Here is a 20,381-nt window from a genome sequence, read left to right on the forward strand (position 1 = left end):
GGCATAGACTCATCTCATGAGCAGTAGACTACTCTTTTTTTTTTTTAAAGATTTTATTTATTTATTTGACAGAGAGAGACACAGCCAGAGAGGGAACACAAGCAGGGGGAGTGGGAGAGGGAGAAGCAGGCTTCCCGTGGAGCAAGGAGCCCGATGTGGGACTTGATCCCAGGACCCTGGGATCATGACCTGAGGCAAAGGCAGATGCTTAACGACTCAGCCACCCAGGCGCCCCAAGCAGTAGACTATTCTTAATAGTCTGCTTTTTATTGAATTCAGATTTGCTAGAATGTGATGAATTAATAAATTGGGTTAGAATTAATGTAAGGTTTTTCAGTTTAACATCCAATTGTCTTTGTCTTTAATATTATTAACTGAGTCCTAAATTTAATACATTGCATTTCTTTTTTTAAATTTTTATTTTAATTCCAGTATAGTTTACAGTGTTGTATTAGTTTCAGACGTACAACATAATGATTCAACAATTCCATATATCAGCCTGTGCTCCTCATGACAATTGCGCTCCTTAATCCCCATCACCTATTTCACCCTTCCCTCTGGTAACCATCAGTTTGTTCTCTATAGTTAAGAGTCTATCTTTTGGTTTCTCTCTCTCTCTCTTTTTCCCCTTTGCTCATTTGTTTTCTTTCTTTCTTTCTTTCTTTTTTAAGATTTTATTTATTTATTTGACAGAGAGAGACACAGCGAGAGAGGGAACACAAGCACGGGAGTGGGAGAAGAAGAAGCAGGCTTCCCACCGAGCAGAGAGCCTGATGTGGGGCTCGATCCCAGGACCCTGGGATCATGACCTGAGCCAAAGGCAGATGCTTAACGACTGAGCCACCCAGGCGCCCCTCATTTGTTTTATTTCTTAAATTCAACAGATAATCATATGATTTTTGTCTGTTACTTATTTCACTTAGCATTATACTTTCTAGCTCTGTCCACGTTATTGCAAATGGCAAGATTTCATTCTTTTATATGGCTGAATAATATTCCATAGTGTAGATATGCCACATCTTCTTTATTCATTTATCAGTTGATAGACACCTGGGCTGCTTTCATAATTTCACGATTGTAAATAACGTTGCTATAAACATAGGGGTGCATGTATCCCTTTGAATTAGTGTTTTTGTATTTTTTGGGTAAATACCCAGTAGTGCAGTTGCTGGGTTGCAGGGTAGTTGTATTTTTAACTTTTTGAGGAACCTCCTCAGTGGCTGCACCAGTTTGCATTCCCACCAGCAGTGCATGAGGGTTCCTTTTCCTCCACATCCTCACCTACACTTGTTTCTTGTGTTGTTTTCAGCCATTCTGACAGCTGTGAGGTGATATCTCATTGTAGTTTTGATTTGCATTTTCCTGATAAGTGATGTTGAGCATCTTTGCATGTGTCTGTTAGTCATCTGTATATCTTCTTTGGAGAAATGTCTGTGTTTCTGTCCATTTCCAGTTGGATTATTTGTTTTTTGGGTGTTGAGGTGTATCAGTTCTTTATATATTTTGGATAGTAGCTCTTTACCGGATATGTCATTTGCAAGTATCTTTTTCCATCTAGTTCTGTTGATTGTTTGCTTTGCTGTTCAGGAGCTTTTTATTTGATGTAGACCCAACAGTTTATTTTTGCTTTTATTTCCCTTGCCTCAGGAGACATCTAAAAAAATGTTTCTATGGCTGATATCAGAGAAATTACTGCCTGTGGTCTCTTCTAGGATTTTTATAGTTTTAGGTCTCACATTTAGGTTTTTAATCCATTTTGGATTTATTTTTGTATATGGTTAAGTTTCATTCTTTTGCCTGTGCATTTCAATTAAAAACTTAAAAGTATTCAGTTTCAATCGAAATGCAATAAATCAAATTTAAAAATCAGATGTAGGGGCGTCCGGGTGGCTCATTTGGTTGGCCGACTGCCTTTGGCTCGTGTCATGATCCTGGAGTCCCGGGATCGAGTCCCACATTGGGCTCCCTGCTCAGCGGGGAGTCTGCTTCTTCTTCTCCCGCTCCCCCCCTCTTGTGCTCTCTCTCTCTCTCTCTCATTCTCTCTCTCAAATAAATAAAATCTTTAAAAATATAAATAGATAAAAATCAGATGTATATTAAAGAATTCATTTTACTTGTTTGTTTTTAGGCACCCATCAATTATTTTTATTGATGAACTGGATGCACTTTGTCCTAAAAGAGAAGGGGCTCAGAATGAAGTGGAAAAGAGAGTGGTAGCGTCACTCTTAACACTGATGGATGGTATTGGTTCAGTAAGTATAGCACCAGTATTGGTTCTGTGTAGGAAAGGGTTGACTCCTAATAATATGTATGTAGTAGCAAAAAGTATCAAATATGTCTGAGTTTTGGGGTATTCTAGGATAGGGAAAAATATTAAAAAATAAAGGAAAGACCCATAAAATAATTTTCTTCAGCAGTTACCTTAGTAACTTCTAGGAGGGTGTACTGCCGTGTATTTCTAGCATATAAAATAATATACAATGATGGATTTCTTTTGTAGTAAATGGTATTAACTTAAAAGCCTGAAGCATAAATCAGTAAGGTTCAGATCAATGAGAAGTTTCGTAAGTCGTATATGCTCATGTAAAAATTGATTCTTTTGGGGCTTTAAGTTTAACAAGTGAAGGAAAGAGTAAGAATAATGGAAAATATGTACAACATTTAAAAATAATCTACCCATGTTACCAGTTTCTTTGATAGGGCATACACTTGCATATTAATAAAAACCATGTGCTGATTATGAAAGGAAGATTCATAGGAGTAGTGACAAGAATGAAGAAAAATTCTCTCAGACCCCTGACAGCCATTTACCAGATACATTTCTTATGCAGGATTGTAAATAACTCATTTTTTTAGAGTTATAATATGTTAGAACCAAAAGAAATTTTAGAAATTGTGTAGTCCCAAACCCTCCTTTCTTTGCACATTAAAACCTGGATAGTTAGAACTTTCTGGTTTTTACTACCTATTGGTAGAAACTAAACATGTGAAAATAATGTGAAGGTTGGGTTTTAAGTCTCCATTATTTGCTAACATGTGTTAGTTTTTTTTAAAAAACTTATTTATTTTAGAGAAAGAGCATGAGCGCTTGTGAGTGCATGTGCGCAGGTGGGGGGAAGGACCGAGGGAGAGAGAATGTTAAGCAGACTCCCCACTGAGCGTGGAGCCCAGGTTCCGTAACCCATGAGATCATGACCTGAGACGAAATCCAGAGTCAGACACTCAACTGACTGAGCCACCCAGGAGCCCCAACATGTGTTAGAATTTTAAGAGTAACAGAAGAGTTGATACCTGAGGGAGGCTGGATGACCACCTGGTTCTTAGTCTTGGTGCAGTAACTTGCTGTGATTATGTCCCAGGTTTGGTTCTCAGCCTTTAAAATTGGAGAATTCAATGATGCTAGTATGTTGGGGGTGGCAGGGCTCTGAGGACTGCACCACAGTAACAACACTCACAAGAGACATACATAAACTGGGGTGCCAGTTTGTCTGTTTACAGTAAGTAGAATCATTAAGCCGACCAAATATCTTTGTTTATGGATGACTCTTTCCACCTTGAAGGCTAATATGAATAGAGAGCTGTATTAGAAGAGTTCTGGTGAGTATGAAATCAGATGGAAGGCTTTGTTTTAGAGGATCTTAATTACTACATTATTGCTGCCTCTTTTTCTGCTGCTGGGATAGGTCTGCTGTGGACTTGTGTTTTTGCCTATGCGCAGGAGTGGAAGCATGTGACATGGATGTTTTAGTATGAAAATGCTTAAGGGCCTGTATTTGTCTTCTAAATAAATAATTCATGGATTTATTGTAATCCATGCATTTTCTCTTGGCACAGCCAGTATAAGTGAATAGGTTTGAGTTTCCTTACTTTGAATCACATGTCAGTTAAGCTTGTCTCTGTGAGATTATACGTGGGTCATCAGAATAAAATGTTGGATAATTTTCACAGATGGTTGATCATTATCTTAGTTCTTTATAATTTGTTGTTTCAAATTTCATTCCTATGTGAAAAATTCATATGTATTCAAGGGTGGCTGATACTCAGGTGTTGGTTATATCGTCTGTATTTCCCAGAATTTAAGCATTTATCAGAATAAAAAAGTACAGTCCATATATGAATAAGATTTCTTAGACAACTGTATAATAGAGCCTTGTTCTATTTGAATAATATGCAGGTCATAGTCTTTGCTTTAAAGTAGGGGAAAAAGGCAACTTAAACAAATTAGAACAACTGTATGGTAGGATGTTATATGTTCCTATTTACGAAATGGTGAAGTTTAGATGCCAAGGGTGGGAGAGACATCACTTACTGTAGTTGGAAAGGTATGTAGTGGAAAATTTTCTAGGTGAGGGAGTATTTAGGCTGAACTTAGGCAAATGTGGGGTGAGTAATTAAAGTGTAAAGGATAAGACTTAGCAGCCTGGGCACTTAGATCTTGTTTATATAGCTAGTGCCTATATATATATATATATATATATATATATACACACACACACATACACACACACACACATATATATATTAGAAGAATGTGTAATTTATTCTCATTTTATTTTGTAAGGAAGGAAGTGAAGGACAGGTGTTGGTCCTTGGGGCCACAAATCGCCCTCATGCCTTAGATGCTGCACTTCGAAGACCTGGACGATTTGATAAAGAGATTGAGATTGGAGTTCCTAATGCTGCAGATCGGCTAGATATTCTCCAGAAACTGCTTCAAAGGGTACCCCATTTGCTCACTGAAGTTGAACTGTTACAGCTGGCAAATAGTGCTCATGGATACGTTGGAGCAGACTTGAAAGCCTTGTGTAATGAAGCAGGTGAGAGTGCTTTGCTATTGTGAGTCTGTATTGATGGGCTTCATAAATCTGGTTTATTTACATACTTACAATTTATATCTTATTTCTTAATGGAAATAGCTAATTTTTTTCTTATCATAAAATATATATTTATTGAAAAGTAGATAATTCAGAAAACTATAAAAAAGAAATAAAAATCACTCATACCTCCTAAAGGTAACCACTATGACAGCATATATCCTTTCACACTTTTCCTAAGTACACACAGACACACACATACATATGTATCATCAGATGCCTTAACGGCAGTATCAATGATAACTATTTATTGATATTGTGCTATGGAAATTAGGGAGCAGTGCCTACAGGAGGATCAAAATTTTCCTTAAGGAGCAGCTTTGTATTTTTTCAAGTGCTGAAAAAGTACTTAGCAAAATCTAAGAATTCTATGCCTCAGAGTATGTGATGGTGTTGTTTAAGTCTGAAAATGTATAAGGACTGTTATTAATCAGTTGACTCTTTGACTTTAAGAACTTCACCACGGCATAAACTTGTCTTTGCTTTGGAAACCCTTAAGACGTTTTAACATTTGTGTAATTTTTCAGAGTAATTTTAACCATGAAAAATGTATTCAAATCAGGGCAGTTTTTATAAGCTATTGAAATATTTCATCAGGCAAATAAGAATTTACTGAAAAAATACCTGATTGTTGTTTTTGTTTTTGTTTGTTTGTTTTTTGGTCCTAAGAGGATGTGTTTATTTTCTGGTAACCTCTAAAGGCTGTTCCAGTTTGTGACCTATCCAACAATTATAAAAGATATTTTTAAAAAAGTTTAGCCCTTTTAGGTAGTGGAAGAAATTGAATTTTTGAGTTGGAACTTTAGTTATTTTAGAGCTTTAGTATAGAAATATGGTAACTTCTTCCAAATTATTGATTCATAGTTAATATAGTAGGCTTTAAAAACCCTTCCTTAAGTCCTTTCATCTTTCTAATCTGGCTCTAAATGTGCAGAGAAGAGAATATAGAACAAAAAACAGGTTGGAAAAGAAAACTTGGGAGGGATATTTAGGGGTCTTTGAATATCTTACTCTTGTTGGAGAAAATCAGTTTTGTTTTATTCTTTTTGAGCACTATCACAATTTCCATGTTAGAGGACTCACAATTGGGGAAAACTATAGGTTATGTAGATTACAAGGCAAACGTAAATATTCTTTTGGGGCATTTTAGTCTAGGACAGGTCCCTTTCTAACTAGTTTCTTGTGCTTTGCAAGAAATTGTGGATTTAGTCATGGAAATGAATTCCTTAGCAATCAAGAAGCAGAATTATCAGTGGATAACTTTGCTTCCTTCATTCCGTTAGGTGAAAATGAAGAATGTGGATTGCTATGTAGGTATTGCTTTGGACTTGCCCATCTAGGCAAGGATTCATTCTTCAGTATCCTTTATCAGACATTTTTTTTTACTTTCTCATATATTTCATGCACTCTAGAAGGCTCTGGGATTCTTGCTGTCCAGAAACACACAGTCCGATGAAAGAAAGAGATTTGTGAATAACTACTTACACAGTGAAATATGTACTCATAAAACTATGGAGAATGTAGTGATTTTCCCTTTGGGGAAAGGAAATGCTGTGGTTATTTAGAAAAAATCATATCCAAGAAGAAGCTTAAAAAAAAAGCCCTATAGACAGAATGGGGGTGGTGAGAAGGTGGGAAAGGGTAAACATTTTTTTGACTGATCCTCACATCAACCCTGTGATATAAGTATCACGCTCAGGAGAGGCCTCCTAGCTGGTATGTGGCAGAGTTAGGGTATAAACTTAAGGTCATTTTATTCCAAATCTGTGCTCTGCATCAAAATTAAATCATAAAACACACATTTTTGTCAAAGTGGTGTAAGGCTTTTTTTATTTAACTTTTTATTTCAAAGGTAAGTATAGTCCATAAATTTTGTCCTAAGACATTGAGGGGAAATGCGATAATCTAATTTACATACTAGATGTAAATAGGACCATCTACTTTCATGGGCACTATAGTACCCCCAAGAATTTTAGGAGGATGACAAGAAGATTTGAGAGATTTCACCCTTTACTATGTTACATTAATTGGAAAAGTTGTGAGCGGATCAGAAGGAAGGATGGAGAGGGGCCTTCAACCTGAAGATAGATAGATGATAGATAGATAGATAGATAGATAGATAGATAGATAGATAGATAGATATGTGGGGTATACTTGGCACATACGAGCAGTAAATAAATATTAACTTCTGTTAATATGACTTAATAGTAATTTCAAATTATCAGTATTGAACTGATTTTCTTTGTTCCTCTAGTCTAGCAATGAATTGGTTTATGAGAAGATAGTTTTTAAAAAGATTAGCATTATAAATAAAGTGTCCAGTAGGGAAAGTATGTGGTTTTGTGTATACTGTCTTAAATACTTACGTATGTTGTGTTATGTAGTATCATTCTCTATATAGCAGAATAAAGTTTAAGAACAGTGTACTAGAATTTTTTTGCAAGGCATTTTTCTAAAGAAGCAGGGAATGTAGTAGAAAACAGATTGTGAGAGTTGGACAGACCTGCTTTTAAAATTAGGCTTGTGATCTTGGGCACGTTCTTTGCCTTATCTGAGCCTTAGTTTTCTCTATTGGTAGATTTAGGCAGTTGTGGCAGATGATATCTAAGTGTTCTTGTAAATATGATATTCCCTAGATATAAGGGAGGACAAGAGAGAAAGGGGGGAAATCAAAAGGAAAGGATAGGAAGGATTAGAAAAAGGAAAGGGGAAAATAAATACCCAAGTTATTTACTAAATGTGTGCTGGCCTTACTAGCTACTTTCTTCCTACACCTGACATTTCTGCCCTTTATTGTGTTCTCTTTTGTACCTGTTTTTCTGAATAATTTAAACATAAGTGATTAGTCAGGGCTTTCTTCCCCAGCATTCTTAGAGATAATGCCACAAAGCAGACTAGTGTCAGTTGTGAAGTTAACTGCATTTTCTGATTGAAACAATTTTATAATTTCTGCCTATGGACTTTACATGAGTAAATTATAAATTTGGTTAATAGTGCAACTCAAAAGGAAAGATAAAACAACTCTAAAACTCGATAAGCATTAAAAATAGTAGGATTACACATAGACATAAGCGTATCCTACATACTGAACACATGGGTATCTCCATATATTATGATGTATGTATTGAACATAAGAAGAATAAACTCAGCTCTGTGGTAAATTTGAACTAGTCTCCTACTTATTCTTCACGAAATCCACATTCATTTCATATGTTCTCCATTCAGGATGGATCACCTGGAGCAGAGGTTCTCAGACTTCACCATTTATCAGAATCTCCTGGAGACCTTAGTAAAACAGATTGCTGGGCGTGCTCCACTCCAGGAGTTGCTGATTCAGTCTTGGCTGCTGCTTGTGAATTCTAACAAGTTCCCAGCCGATGCTGTTGGTTTGGGGACCACACTTTGAGAGCCACTAACTTAGGACATTGGTTCTTAAACCTCATTATGCATCGGGTTCACCTGCGAAGCTATACACACATTGCCTCTCCATGTTTAATTAAGGGAAGTAGGGAACTGGAGCCAGTATTTATGTTTCCCAACTGATTTTAAAGCAGCCAATCTTGCAGTTGCTGTGAGCAAATATTCTAAATTATTGGTTTAGACCAGTAGTTCTCCAGTTTAAACCTGTCTAAGAATCACTTGTAGAGCTTGTTAAAACACAATTCTGGGCCCCATCCTACAGGTTCGTTAGGTCCAGGTGGGGCCCAAGAATTTGCATTTCTATAAAGTTATAGGAGATACCAATGCTGTGGGTGCAGGGTCTATACTTTGAGAAGCAGTGATCTTGGCCCACTAACGCTGATTTTTGGAGACTGTAACTGATTTAAATAACTGGATAAATTTAGAGACTGTAAATCTCCGCCAACCTCTGAGGTGTTGAGTTTTTCCCAGAGTGTTTATGTGACAGTAATGTACTATTCTGAACTATATCATTTAACTCTCCTTCTAGGAGAAAATAAATGTCTAAGTTTGTCTTGTAGGTACATATAATGGTTCTGAATAAAACTTTAAAATGACAATTCTGAAAGATAGAAAAGCTACAGTTAAGGGAACAGTTAAGAATTAACAAGAATACAAATAAAAATATAGATATATGTTTTTCCTAGAATGTTTGCTTGCTTAAGATTTGTGGACCTGTGTGTTCTTTGAGTTTTTTGTGCATTGGCTCTCTGATGATTTTTCTTCTTCTTGGACTGCCTTCTAGCCAGAGAAACCTTGCCCTTTTTAACAAAGGGTGGTACACAGATGTCTAATAATAGCATACATTGAAGTGGTTCAGAATTTCATATGACCTAAGTGAATTATGTTTCCCATTGTTTTTGTAATTTAAAGGTTATTGTTTGTGGGATACTAATACAAAAGATCAAAGTCCCTGTAGAATATATTTGTGCATGCTTTTCCAGAGGCTAGAAGGTTTACAGTCCATTCCATAGTTTGTGAGAGTAATACTTCATCTTCTACAGTGTGCTTATATTAGTTTTTTAATTTTTTATTCCAGTGTTACTAAATATTTTCTGTATCTTTTGTTTCCATAATGAATGTGAAAATTGGAAATACTACAGTAGTGTTGCTTTCAACACTTGGATCTTTTATCTGAGCAGATACAATGTTTAATGTTGAGCGTTGGGTGTGAAACTTACTTTCAAATGTTATGTTTTTTTTTATAATTAATTTTTGAGCTAGAGTGTGGTTTGATATGTTGTGACTTGTCCAAAAGCCTAATGTTTTGTAGCTCACCTTTTTAAGCAAAGAGCAGCTGCATTTTGAAATGTTTTATCTCAAGTGGACAAGTTGTTTACAAGTTCAACTCTGACACATCCTGACATTTAATGTCTATGTTTGTATTCTTCCTGGGATTAGGCTGCCTTTCTAATTGATTAGTTGCATAGCCTTTTATTAATTCCTTCAAAATTTATAATGTTTTAAATTAACAACATAGATAAGCATACCACACTTTTTTGGAAAACATGAAATGTTAATTATGTAGCAGAGACATGAATTATATAAACTCTGCTGAATGTTAGAAGATGCTTAGCAACAATGTTTTCCAAATATAGGGATTTATTATAAACTTATCCTTCTAAGGCTGCCTGTGCCATTTCAGGAGAGTGAATATAAATAGAGCTTGATTTCTTCAAGAAGTGGACTCAGTCATTTTGTTTACAGTGAAAGGAAGTACTTGCTTCACATCCTAAGAATTTATCTTTAGCATCCTTGTTGATTACATATCATTTCAACATGTTCATACCAAATATTTGGGCCTTGATAAGATAGCATCACAGACAGGAAGAATTAAAAGTCTTATTTAAACAATGATTTTGTCATTATTACACTTAAGTAGGTCTAAGTAACAATCCTGAGTCTAATTACTATAACATAACTTTTTTTGAGGTGGAAAATTTTATCTGTCTTATACCAGAATTCAGAGATATTTATCTGTTACTCCCCTCTCCCACCCTTCACTAGCTTATTTTAACAGGAATTTATGGAAGATCTACTATGTACAAAGTATGCAACTGTCCAGCTCTTACGAAAGGATTTTTCTAAAATTTTCCACCATTTCTTGAATTCTGCCAATGTTGTTTTCTAAGTTAGAATTAAAATATTGATTCTGCAAAAATTCAGTATTTTTAAATGAAGTTCAGGTAAGTAATGGTGTTTTGTGGTAAGCTTATGGTGAGCTGTAGATTCGAATGCTACACTACTCATTTAATTTCTTATTTTCTGTTTCCTCACCTGCTAACCAGGGATACCATATTTTTTTAAGAGTTCTTAGGAGGTTTAAAAATGTAGTCTGGCTGCAGTAGTTATGATTTATACAGAAGCTCATAATGTCACTGTCTCTCTTTAAAAAAAATCATATTTTGTGTGTATTTGTTCATTTCTCTGGTGGATGCTTATTTTCATTTTGGTAGTACTGGTATTTTATGGAGTATTCCTGGTTATCCTAGTACAGGAGATGTTAGGGAAATCTGGCAGAATCCTTTACCTTGCTAGAGAAGTAATTTTTCCTGAATTTGGATCAGTAAAAGTCTTGCCCATCAATAACAAAATGCAAACTAGAGATAATTTGATAGGACTTGTTTTGGGGTGCCTCCCTGACAGATTTTCTTGCTGAACTTAGGACCTCTCATGTCATACACAGGCAGAGTCGCAGACTCTTCCTGCCCCTCCCCATTCCACATTGAGTCTGCCGCAGGCCTGCAGTAGAGCAACAAAATTAAATTGATGTATCACTATCATCTTTCTTTAATTAATGCTTCTTATAATGGATCCTATCTTTATTCATTATTGTAGCTGGGTAAACAAGCAGTAATTATGCAGTGTAAAATCTCAAGAAACAATGAATTTTCTCCTCTGTTTTGTAATTATGAAATGTAGTGATAGTTTTGTGTGTGATGTTGTGAACAACACTGCATAAATACTGTGGATTTTTTTTTTATAAGAGGTAGAATTTTTTTTTTTTTTTTTTTTTGGTCAGTGAATTGGGTATCTTAATATTACTTTTGTTCTTCATTTGAAATGACTGAAGCCAAATGGTTTGTTTCAGAGAAACAGGTGGTAGTTTTGATTCTGTGTAAGCTCTCAGTGATATATACCATTTACTTCACTAGTGGAAACTTTTCTGAGTTGTCTTGCCAAGACTATAAAAGTAGGAAACTTGAGGAAGGGTTTTCTTCCTAATTAAAGCAATCACAGAAATAAAAAATCAGTCTGCCTAAGTAAGTTATTTCTAAGAGTTATTTTTTATTTATTTTTTACTCTTTCTTTATCAGATTCTGTCAGCTTGATTTTCAAAATTTATTCAGAATTTGAGCTTTCAAAAAAAACTGAACTGTTTCTTTTGCTCTTGTCTGGACTATGGTGTTACCTGCTTCCTGCCCAGTCTGTCTTCCACCTCCCAACCCTCCTTATCCTTACATTATCTGAGGTACAGGACTGAATTGCAGGCTTTGGAGATGAGAGTCTTGGTTAGAGATAACTGTCAGCAGTTAGATGGTGATGGAAGCCATTGAAATGAATGAAAATCACTTAGACTAAGTGGAATTCAGACATTTATTCATTTATTGAGCCACACACTGCACTGGGTGCTAGGTCTGCCTCAATGAACAAGATGGACTTGGACCCTCTCCTCTTAGAGCTCAGCGTGCACAGGCAAGTACTGCAGAGTAACAGGTAATCACAGTCCCTGTATGTGTTGGGTGTTTGTAAGTGATCAGGGAGGTTTTAGAATGCTAATAAGGAGAGAAGAAGGGTCCTGGGGAATACCACCATTCAGTGTTTGGCTTGTTAGAAAAGATCTGGTAGGGGCGCCTGGGTGGCTCACTTGTTAAGCGTCTGCCTTCGGCTCAGGTCATGATCCCAGGGTCCTGGGATCGAGCCCGGCATGGGGCTTCCTGCTCGGCGGGAAGCCTGCTTCTCCCTCTCCCGCTCCCCCTGCTTGTGTTCCCTCTCTCGCTGTGTCTCTCTCTGTCAAATAAATAAATAAAATCTTAAAAAAAAAAAAAAGAAACAAAAGATCTGGTATAGGAGACTGGGGAGTGGCTAGGAGATGGGAAGAGAACCGAAAGAAAATGGTGACTCAAATGAGGGGAAATTGCAGAGAGGAAGCAATTAAAATTAATATTGTATTAGTTACCACTAATCCAGTGTGTTAGCCATTGCTTGAATTGCCTTACACATATTAATGCACTTTTTAACTCACCGCATGCCTTATAAGGTTATGGTCATTTTATAGGTGAGGAAACTTAGGTCGGAGAGGTTAAGGAACTTTCCTAAGATCACATGGGAAATAAGTAGTGGAGCTAGGATCAACAGTATTCGTGACCACAGTGACATCAATTGCTTAATTTCTTACCTGGGAAATCATGGGGGCCTGGGAAGAGAGTAGTTCTAGTGGGGTCCTGTGGCTAGGTGCTAGACTGTAATAAATTGAGAAGTGATTGAAAGTTGAGGGAACAGAGATAGTACTTGTGAACTACTTTTTAAATTTTAATGTTGTGTTGTTATTTAGAGTTTTGTACCTTCCGGAAAAAGGGGATGAATATAGTGACCTGCCCTCTGCCTTTGCCGCATCTGTGCCCCTTTTCCTCCTCATGTCAAAATCAGATCAGGTTATATTCCATCATTATTTTCCTGGTTCTTCTTCTCTGACCTGGGCCTTGCTGTACTCCACCAAGCCGTACATCTTCATCCTGTCTTGACATAAGAATTGTGCTGTAGTCAACTATCTTTTTTTTTTTTAACTCAACATTGTAACATAAGTAAATAATTTGATATTAAAAATTTGAAACTAAAAGCTGTATTTTTAGGAAAGTTTGTTAAACCTGGGACTGGTGAAGTGAATTTATCTCGATGTTTTAGAACTAGAAGACCCTTTCAGAAATCATTACTAAATTCCCTTATTTCATAGATGAGGACAGACTATGTGGTCCATCCAGGTTCAAGCAGTGGGTGAAATCTTGGCCCAAGATTCAGGTCTTGAGACCAGTATGCCTTGTGTAGTGCTATTACTTTTAAAAGCAACTTTTGAAAGTGATAGTGGCTTCAGAATAGACCTGGCTTCTGCAGTCAGCCCTGCATTACACCAATCACTTGAGATTAAATAAAGCAAGAACCACAATACCCTCGGGGCGCCTGGGTGGTTCAGTTGGTTAAGCCGCTGCCTTCAGCTCAGGTCATGATTCCAGAGTCCTGGGATCGAGCCCCACATCGGGCTCCTTGCTCTGTGGGGAGCCTGCTTCTCCCTCTCCCTCTGCCTGCGGCTCCCCCTGCTTATCTCTCTCTCTCACTGTCTCTCTCTCTGTGTCAAATAAATAAATAAAATCTTAAAAAAAAGAAAAAGAACCACAGTACCCTCTTTGAGGGTATTTTGTTTGATTTCTTTTCTATTAATGAGCAGTGAGAAATGGAACTCTCCCAGTGATGTATCAAGTGATACTTATCACCTTGTCTGTTCTTAATACTGAGTTGAGGGAGAGTAAAGACTCCAGATAAAACAGAAATTTTCTATAGTTTGGATATTTAAAAAAAAATATTTTAAAAAAGGAGACTTAGATTTTATTGTAGTTGCTTTCAGTCTTCATGTGCCTGAGGAAATTTTACGTTCAACTTTTATAATTCAAATCTGACATCCAGATGCCATGTTTCATGTTACTTTGTCATATAATTAAATGTCTGTAGGGTAGGTAGTAATTCTGAAAAGCATTATTATTCCTGTGATCAGTTTAAGCTCATTGTTAGTTTCCAATGAAGGAACTTAATTGCAGTCTCAAAAATAATGTCATTATTTAGTAAGCATTGGGTATAAAATTGTCGATTCCATATGTGTAAGGCAAGATGATATTTGTTGATTGAATTTGGAGCAGATGGTTTTGAAGAACATGAATTTAGAGTAATTGCTCTTATCCGGAAGTGATTATTTCTGGATAGTGATGCAGAGCTTGAGGGGGAACATGTTTTAGACTGGAAAGAATGTGTTGGCATTAGGCTTGCCTGAGGCATTTTGACTCTTCTTCATTGTGTCTTGTTTTCCATTCTCAAAACTTTTGAGAGCACTGGAAAATAGAATAATTAAAACAAAATGACCCAAATTTATTGTTTAATTAACTACACCTGTTTTTTGTCTCTTAAAGTTGTTTTTTAAGAACATAGATGTACTGCTTCTGTTTTTGTTTACATTTTAAAAATTAACTTTAAACTTAGTAAGGAGAGGAAATGTCATAGATTGCTTGCCCTAAGCTATATTCGCTGATGGTGTACATGTGTCCATTTGCTCCTCTAGGTAATTGTGTACTTCTGGTTTATAAAAATATGTATATTTTTTAAAAATTTAATTTCTTGGCAAAGATTCTAGTATGGCCTTACTAGGAATGGATGATGTCCAGTCATTTAAGCTTAGCATCATAGAATTTTAAAGCTGAAAAAATAATTTAGATAAAATATATTTTATTTTTTCCATTTAATAAATTATTGAGATAACATATGACCAAAGAGGCTAAGCTTTATATAGTGACACCTGAGCTAGTGGCAGATCTAGGACGACAGAATTGGTTGCATTAATAATAGCTCCAGGGATCTTTAATTTTTGCAAGCTCTGATATACATTTAATATTTAATTCATATAAATTCTGTTTCAACTTGTACATTATTTTCAAAAAGCATTTGTATAAAATAGAATAGCTCTATATAGAGTCTAGAATCATGGAACCTTAGATTGGGAAAGAATTAGAAGGCCAATGGCAGGAATTTCATGGATCCCTTAAATTTTTACAGCTTGTACAAATCTGTAATTTTCCATTTTTTTTTTAAGATTTTATTTATTTGACAGAGAGAGAGACAGCAAGAAAGGGAACACAAGCAGGGGGAGTGGGAGAGGGAGAAGCAGGCTTCCCACCGAGCAGGGAGCCGGATTCCAGGACCCTGGGATCATGACCTGAGCCGAAGGCAGACGCTTAACAACGGAGCCACCCAGGCGCCCCTCCATATTGGTTTTTTTTTTTTTTCCGTTTCTGACAGTGCTGCGTGTTGTCTTCTCAAATATCTGTAAACAGATTAATAGAAATGGATTTAGGTTTATTTAAAACATGTTCTTTTATGTTTCTAAGTGTGAATTCTTTTAAGGACAGGGGTTTTGTCTTTTATTGTTCTACAGGGCCTCATAATCTCTAAAGTTATGCTAATTCTTGTCCCCATGCCTTTGTGTATACTATTCCCTCTGCCTAGAATATTCTGCTGCCTCTGTGGCCTCAATTCTCACGTTACCAGTTTAATATCAGCTCATTTTTCAGGTCTGACTAGGTTGGACCCACGTTTTAGTCTCTCTTCATTTGTGAAATAGAAGAATATACTAAATGATTTCTCTGGATTGTCTAACCCCAAACTGTCACTAATCCCACAAAACTGGGTTAGATGTCCCTGACATGTGTTTTTGTACCACTTTGTTCTTTCCATGTCATAATATTCAGCACAGTTTATAATAATTGCTATTATGTGTCTTCTCTTTTAAACTGTTAGACTATGAGAATCTTATCTGCTTCTTGCTCTTGTGGACTTGTACATGTAAGAGCTCAATACATTTGTTGAATAAATTATGTTTAGGAGGTACTCAGTGAATATTTTGAATGAGTGAATAAATGAATTAATATTGAAGAAGAGTGCCCGTGAAGGAGTAACTTGTGGTTGATGAATATATATTTTCTCAGTGGCTTCGTGATATAGTATTTTAATAGTTGCCTTACTTTAATATGAACTGTAACTGAATTGGCAAGTAAGTAATGCAGGTATGGCATAGTGCTTCTCTTATCGAGAACTGTTTTTTAAAAAATACTTTCACATTAATTAAACATAAGGAATGCTCTTATCTCTCCTCAAGTCCTGTTCTTTCCTTCTTTCTCACTCCCAGTCCCATACCAAACATATCCATTTGTATAAACATATTCTGAAAACTGAAAACTCACTGTGAGGACTGTAAATCATATACACAATACATACTGTGCAAAGTAGTATATTTTGCACACAAGTCAACTTATTTACTAAGTCCTCACTGATACTAAGACTAATAAAGGCTTCTGTATAGACAATTCACGGAACCTTTTTTACTATTTAGGTATGTATTCAACTTTTCCATTGTGTTGTTTTTTTAAAAAAATCATTGATTTGTAGGAATTCTTAATGTAGTTTGGTTATGAGACCTTTGGATATATATATATGTATATTTTAATGTCTTCTGATTTTTATTCTCTTCATATTGTCTTTGGAGGAACAGAAGTTTGTGACTATATGTAATACATTTATTATAATGTATATAAATATAACGAAACTAGTTTATCAGTATTTTCCCTTGTGACTAGTGATTTTTGAATTCTTTTTAAGAAATCTGTCGGGGCACCTGGGTGGCTCAGTTGGTTAAGCATCTGACTCTTGATTTTGGCTCAGGTCATGATCTCGGGGTCGTGAGATCAAGCCCTGAGTTTCACTCTGTGTGCTGGGCATGGAGCCTGCTTAAGATTCTCTCTCCCTGTGCCCCACTCTGCTCACACACTCTGTTTCTCTCTTAAAAAAAAAAAGCAAGAAAAAAGAAATCTATGTTAATTCCAATGTCATGAATATTTTATATTATCTTCTTTAATTCTAAAGATGTTTTATTGTCTTACCTTTCACATTACCATCTATAATTTATACACTCTTTCCATGTAGATAATCAGTTTTAACCAGCACCAGTTAGCGAAATGAGCATCTGTCTTTCCTTGCTCTGCAGTGTTACCTTTGTCATAAATCAAGAGTTTGAGTTTACTCTGAATTCTCTGTTCTGTTTCTTTGACCTCTTTATCCTTCCCATCTTTGTATTTTTAGAATACATCTTTTATAAATGGCACAAATTTGGGTTTTTTTTACTTGGGGGAGGGGTTATTTTTTTAATCCATCTGTGCTGTCAGTCTTAAATCACGTATTTAATACATTTGAATTTGGATGATATCTTAAATATTTAGATTTAATCTGCCTTCTTTCTATTTGTCCCACCTTTTCTGTTCGCCCCCCCCCCCCCGTTTTCTTGCCTTCTCTTGGAATAGGCAAGTATTTTTATTATTTTATCTTCTTCCTGTTATCTTTTTCATTATATATTTTAAATTTTTTTAGTGGTTATCCTATATATTATATTATGTCTCCTTGGCTTATTAGAGATTAATGCAAGAACAGTACAAACACTTTGGGAATACTTTGATTCTCTTTACCCCCCAAACGTTGTTTTATACAATTCTTATTCATTTGTATTTGTCTACATATTTGGGGTCACTATGACCATGCCTAAGTTTGATGCTTCACCAGGAGGAGTCACAGGACTTAGCATATAGTTATACTGACTACTGTGACTTATTATGATGTAAAGGATACAAGGAAGAGTCAACAAAAGGAGAAGGCACATGGGGCAAAGTGTGGAAGAAACTTGGTACAAACTTCTAAGAGTTCTCTCCTAGTGAAGACACATAGGACATGTTTAATTCCTCCAGCAGTGAGTTGAGTCAGCATGTATGAAATGTTGTCTACGGGGATAATTCATTAGAGACCCAGTGCCTAGGGAGTCACACAATGAACCAATTTTCCCGTTATTCAGTTGCCAACTACTAAAGACTCTATGCTTTCTTCACTGATTTGTGATAGATTATCAGAGCTTTATCATATATTAAATTTATATATCTATGGATCTGTCTCTGAACCCTGTGTCCCATTGTGGTGTCTTTGCTTTTATAACTTTTACATGCTATTTTTAATACTACTAATTGTAGTATATCTTAATATCTGGTAAGATAAATGCTACTTATTTACTTGCATTGTTGTTGACTTAGTTATATATAGACCTTTATTCTTCAATCCTATTTTTAGTGAAAGTTTATTCTGATTTACCAAAAATATACATTTGGCATTTTGATTGGGATTGCATTTAAAATAAGTAGATTGTTTTGAATTAATGGATATTTTTATGGTATTGTTTTCCCATTCAAGAACTTGGAATGTCACTCTTTTATTCATATCTTCCTCTTTATTAAAATTTCTCCATAGAGGTCTTATATGTTTCTTTGTTAGGTTAATTTCTAGCTAATATATCATTTTTGTGATTATTGCAAATGGTTTCTTTTTTTTTTAGTTGTATTTTAAATTTGCTCTTCTTGGTGTAGAGAAGTTTTATATTGATAATTTTTTTGTCAGTTTTCAGCCTTGTTTAATTCTCTTACTAATTCGACTAGTTTTCTTCTGATCTTTTTGGCTTTTCTGGTTAGATGACTGTCATATGCAAATAATGGAAGTTTTGTCTCTTTCCATCCTTTTACCTTTCTCTCACTTTTATTTTTTTATATTCTTAGTAGCCAGGACCTCCACGATTATATTATCCAGTAATAGTAATAGTGGCATCTTTGTCTTGTTGCCAATTTTAGAGAATGCATATGAAGTCTTTTCATTAAGTGTAATGTTTGTTAAAGATTTCTGGAATATAATCTTAATCAAATACTCTTTGCTAAGAGCATTTTAAATTATTTTTATCATTACAAATAGATGTTGAATCTTACCAAATTTTTTTTTCTAGATCAGTAAAAATAATTACCCTCAATTTAGTCAGTGTGGTGGGTTTATAGTTTTTCTGATGAACTGGCCTTTTATTTCAGAGATAAACTCTTTGTGAATATATGGATTTTTTAATACACTGTTAGATTTAGTTAACTAATATCTTCTTTAGAACCTTTGCCCCATGCCCATAAGTGAGAAACGTTTTTTTCTTGTTCAGATTTGGATTTGGGGGAGTCAAGTTACATTATCCTCCTAAAATGTTTGAGTGATTTTGCTCTCACTTAATAAAAACTTCAGTCAATATATATATAATCAGGAGAGAGAAAAAGGATAATTCTAAAAAACTCATTGAATTGTTATTTCTGGCATGATCCAGTTAGGAGATAGAACCTATACCAGTTACTTTCACAGAGAAAATTTCATATAAAGAATTGATAACCAATTATAAAATTGTTAACTAGGTAATTGAAAGGAAGGTAGCAGCTACAGGAAGGAGCTATCGCTCCTGAGGCTGGGAAAACAAAGGGAAAAGTTGAAATTATTAAAACCTAGGAGATGACCTGTAACTCAGATGCCTGAAGAGCAATAGCCTGATATTCTGAAGGCTAACTCAGTGTTCTGAGAAGGTAGCACTGCTACGTTTGTGCTGGTGTCCCTTAAGGGTTGGTAGAATGATGGTCAAAGGAATAGCAAACAGACCGGAAGTCTGCGGGATATAAAGTCCATTCTTCACTCGTCAGTTTTGTTGTCTCCCTCTAGAGCTTTGCTCTAGCATTGGCAAAGTCTACTGTGGAGCAAAAAAGTAGTTCACAGTCTCAGCCTCAGAGCTGGGTATGGAAGCATGATTTTCAAGCTAAAAGTCAGTAATTTAATAAGTGGTACAATTGAAAACTAAATCAGATAATATTTAAATAATCTCTCTGTGAGCTACAAAAGACATCATACAGCAAATTAGATATTAAGAATAGAATGTTAGTAAAAATTGTTTTAAATATTCTCTAAGATAAAATCAGAACAAATATATTTTATTAGGAAATAAGGGTTAAAAATAACTTCATTCAGCTTGAGTATTTGGAAAATATCAATAGAATAAACCCAAGAGGAGGGAAATTAAAAATAAGGTTAGATTTAATGGAATAAAGAGCAAAACAACAAAGTTAAAAAAATTCATTCTTTGAAAAGATTTTTAAGATTATGAAGTCAGACCAAGATCCATTCAAGAGACAGGAGTATACTATTGGTATTTTTGGTGAGAGAGAAAAGAAGATACAAATGAAGGGATGCTTGGGTGGCTCAGTTGGTTAAGTGTCTGCCTTCGACTCAGGTCATGATCCCAGGATCCTGGGATCGAGTGCCACTTCGGGTTCCTTGCTCACCGGGGAGCCTGCTTCTCCCTCTGCCTGCCGCTCCCCCTGTTTGTGCGCGCGCTCTTTCTCTCTCTCT

The 20,381-nt window shown here is 35.6% G+C and overlaps 1 protein-coding gene across 6 annotated transcripts in view; it reads left to right on the forward strand.

Moving 5' to 3' along the window:
* AFG2A (AFG2 AAA ATPase homolog A) overlaps positions 1–20,381 on the forward strand; it is a 343,140-nt gene that overhangs the window by 14,268 nt on the left and 308,491 nt on the right. For all 6 annotated transcript variants that reach the window (XM_025874137.2, XM_073892232.1, XM_025874143.2 and 3 more), the window contains exons 8-9: positions 2,129–2,252; positions 4,562–4,817. In XM_025874137.2, coding sequence (XP_025729922.1) covers positions 2,129–2,252; positions 4,562–4,817 — 380 coding nt within the window. The remainder of the gene's footprint in view (positions 1–2,128; positions 2,253–4,561; positions 4,818–20,381) is intronic.

Source organism: Callorhinus ursinus, unplaced genomic scaffold (genome assembly GCF_003265705.2).
Source record: "Callorhinus ursinus isolate GAN/ISIS: 27379988/994484 unplaced genomic scaffold, GSC_fseal_2.0 scaffold4, whole genome shotgun sequence".
NCBI lineage: Eukaryota > Metazoa > Chordata > Mammalia > Carnivora > Otariidae > Callorhinus > Callorhinus ursinus.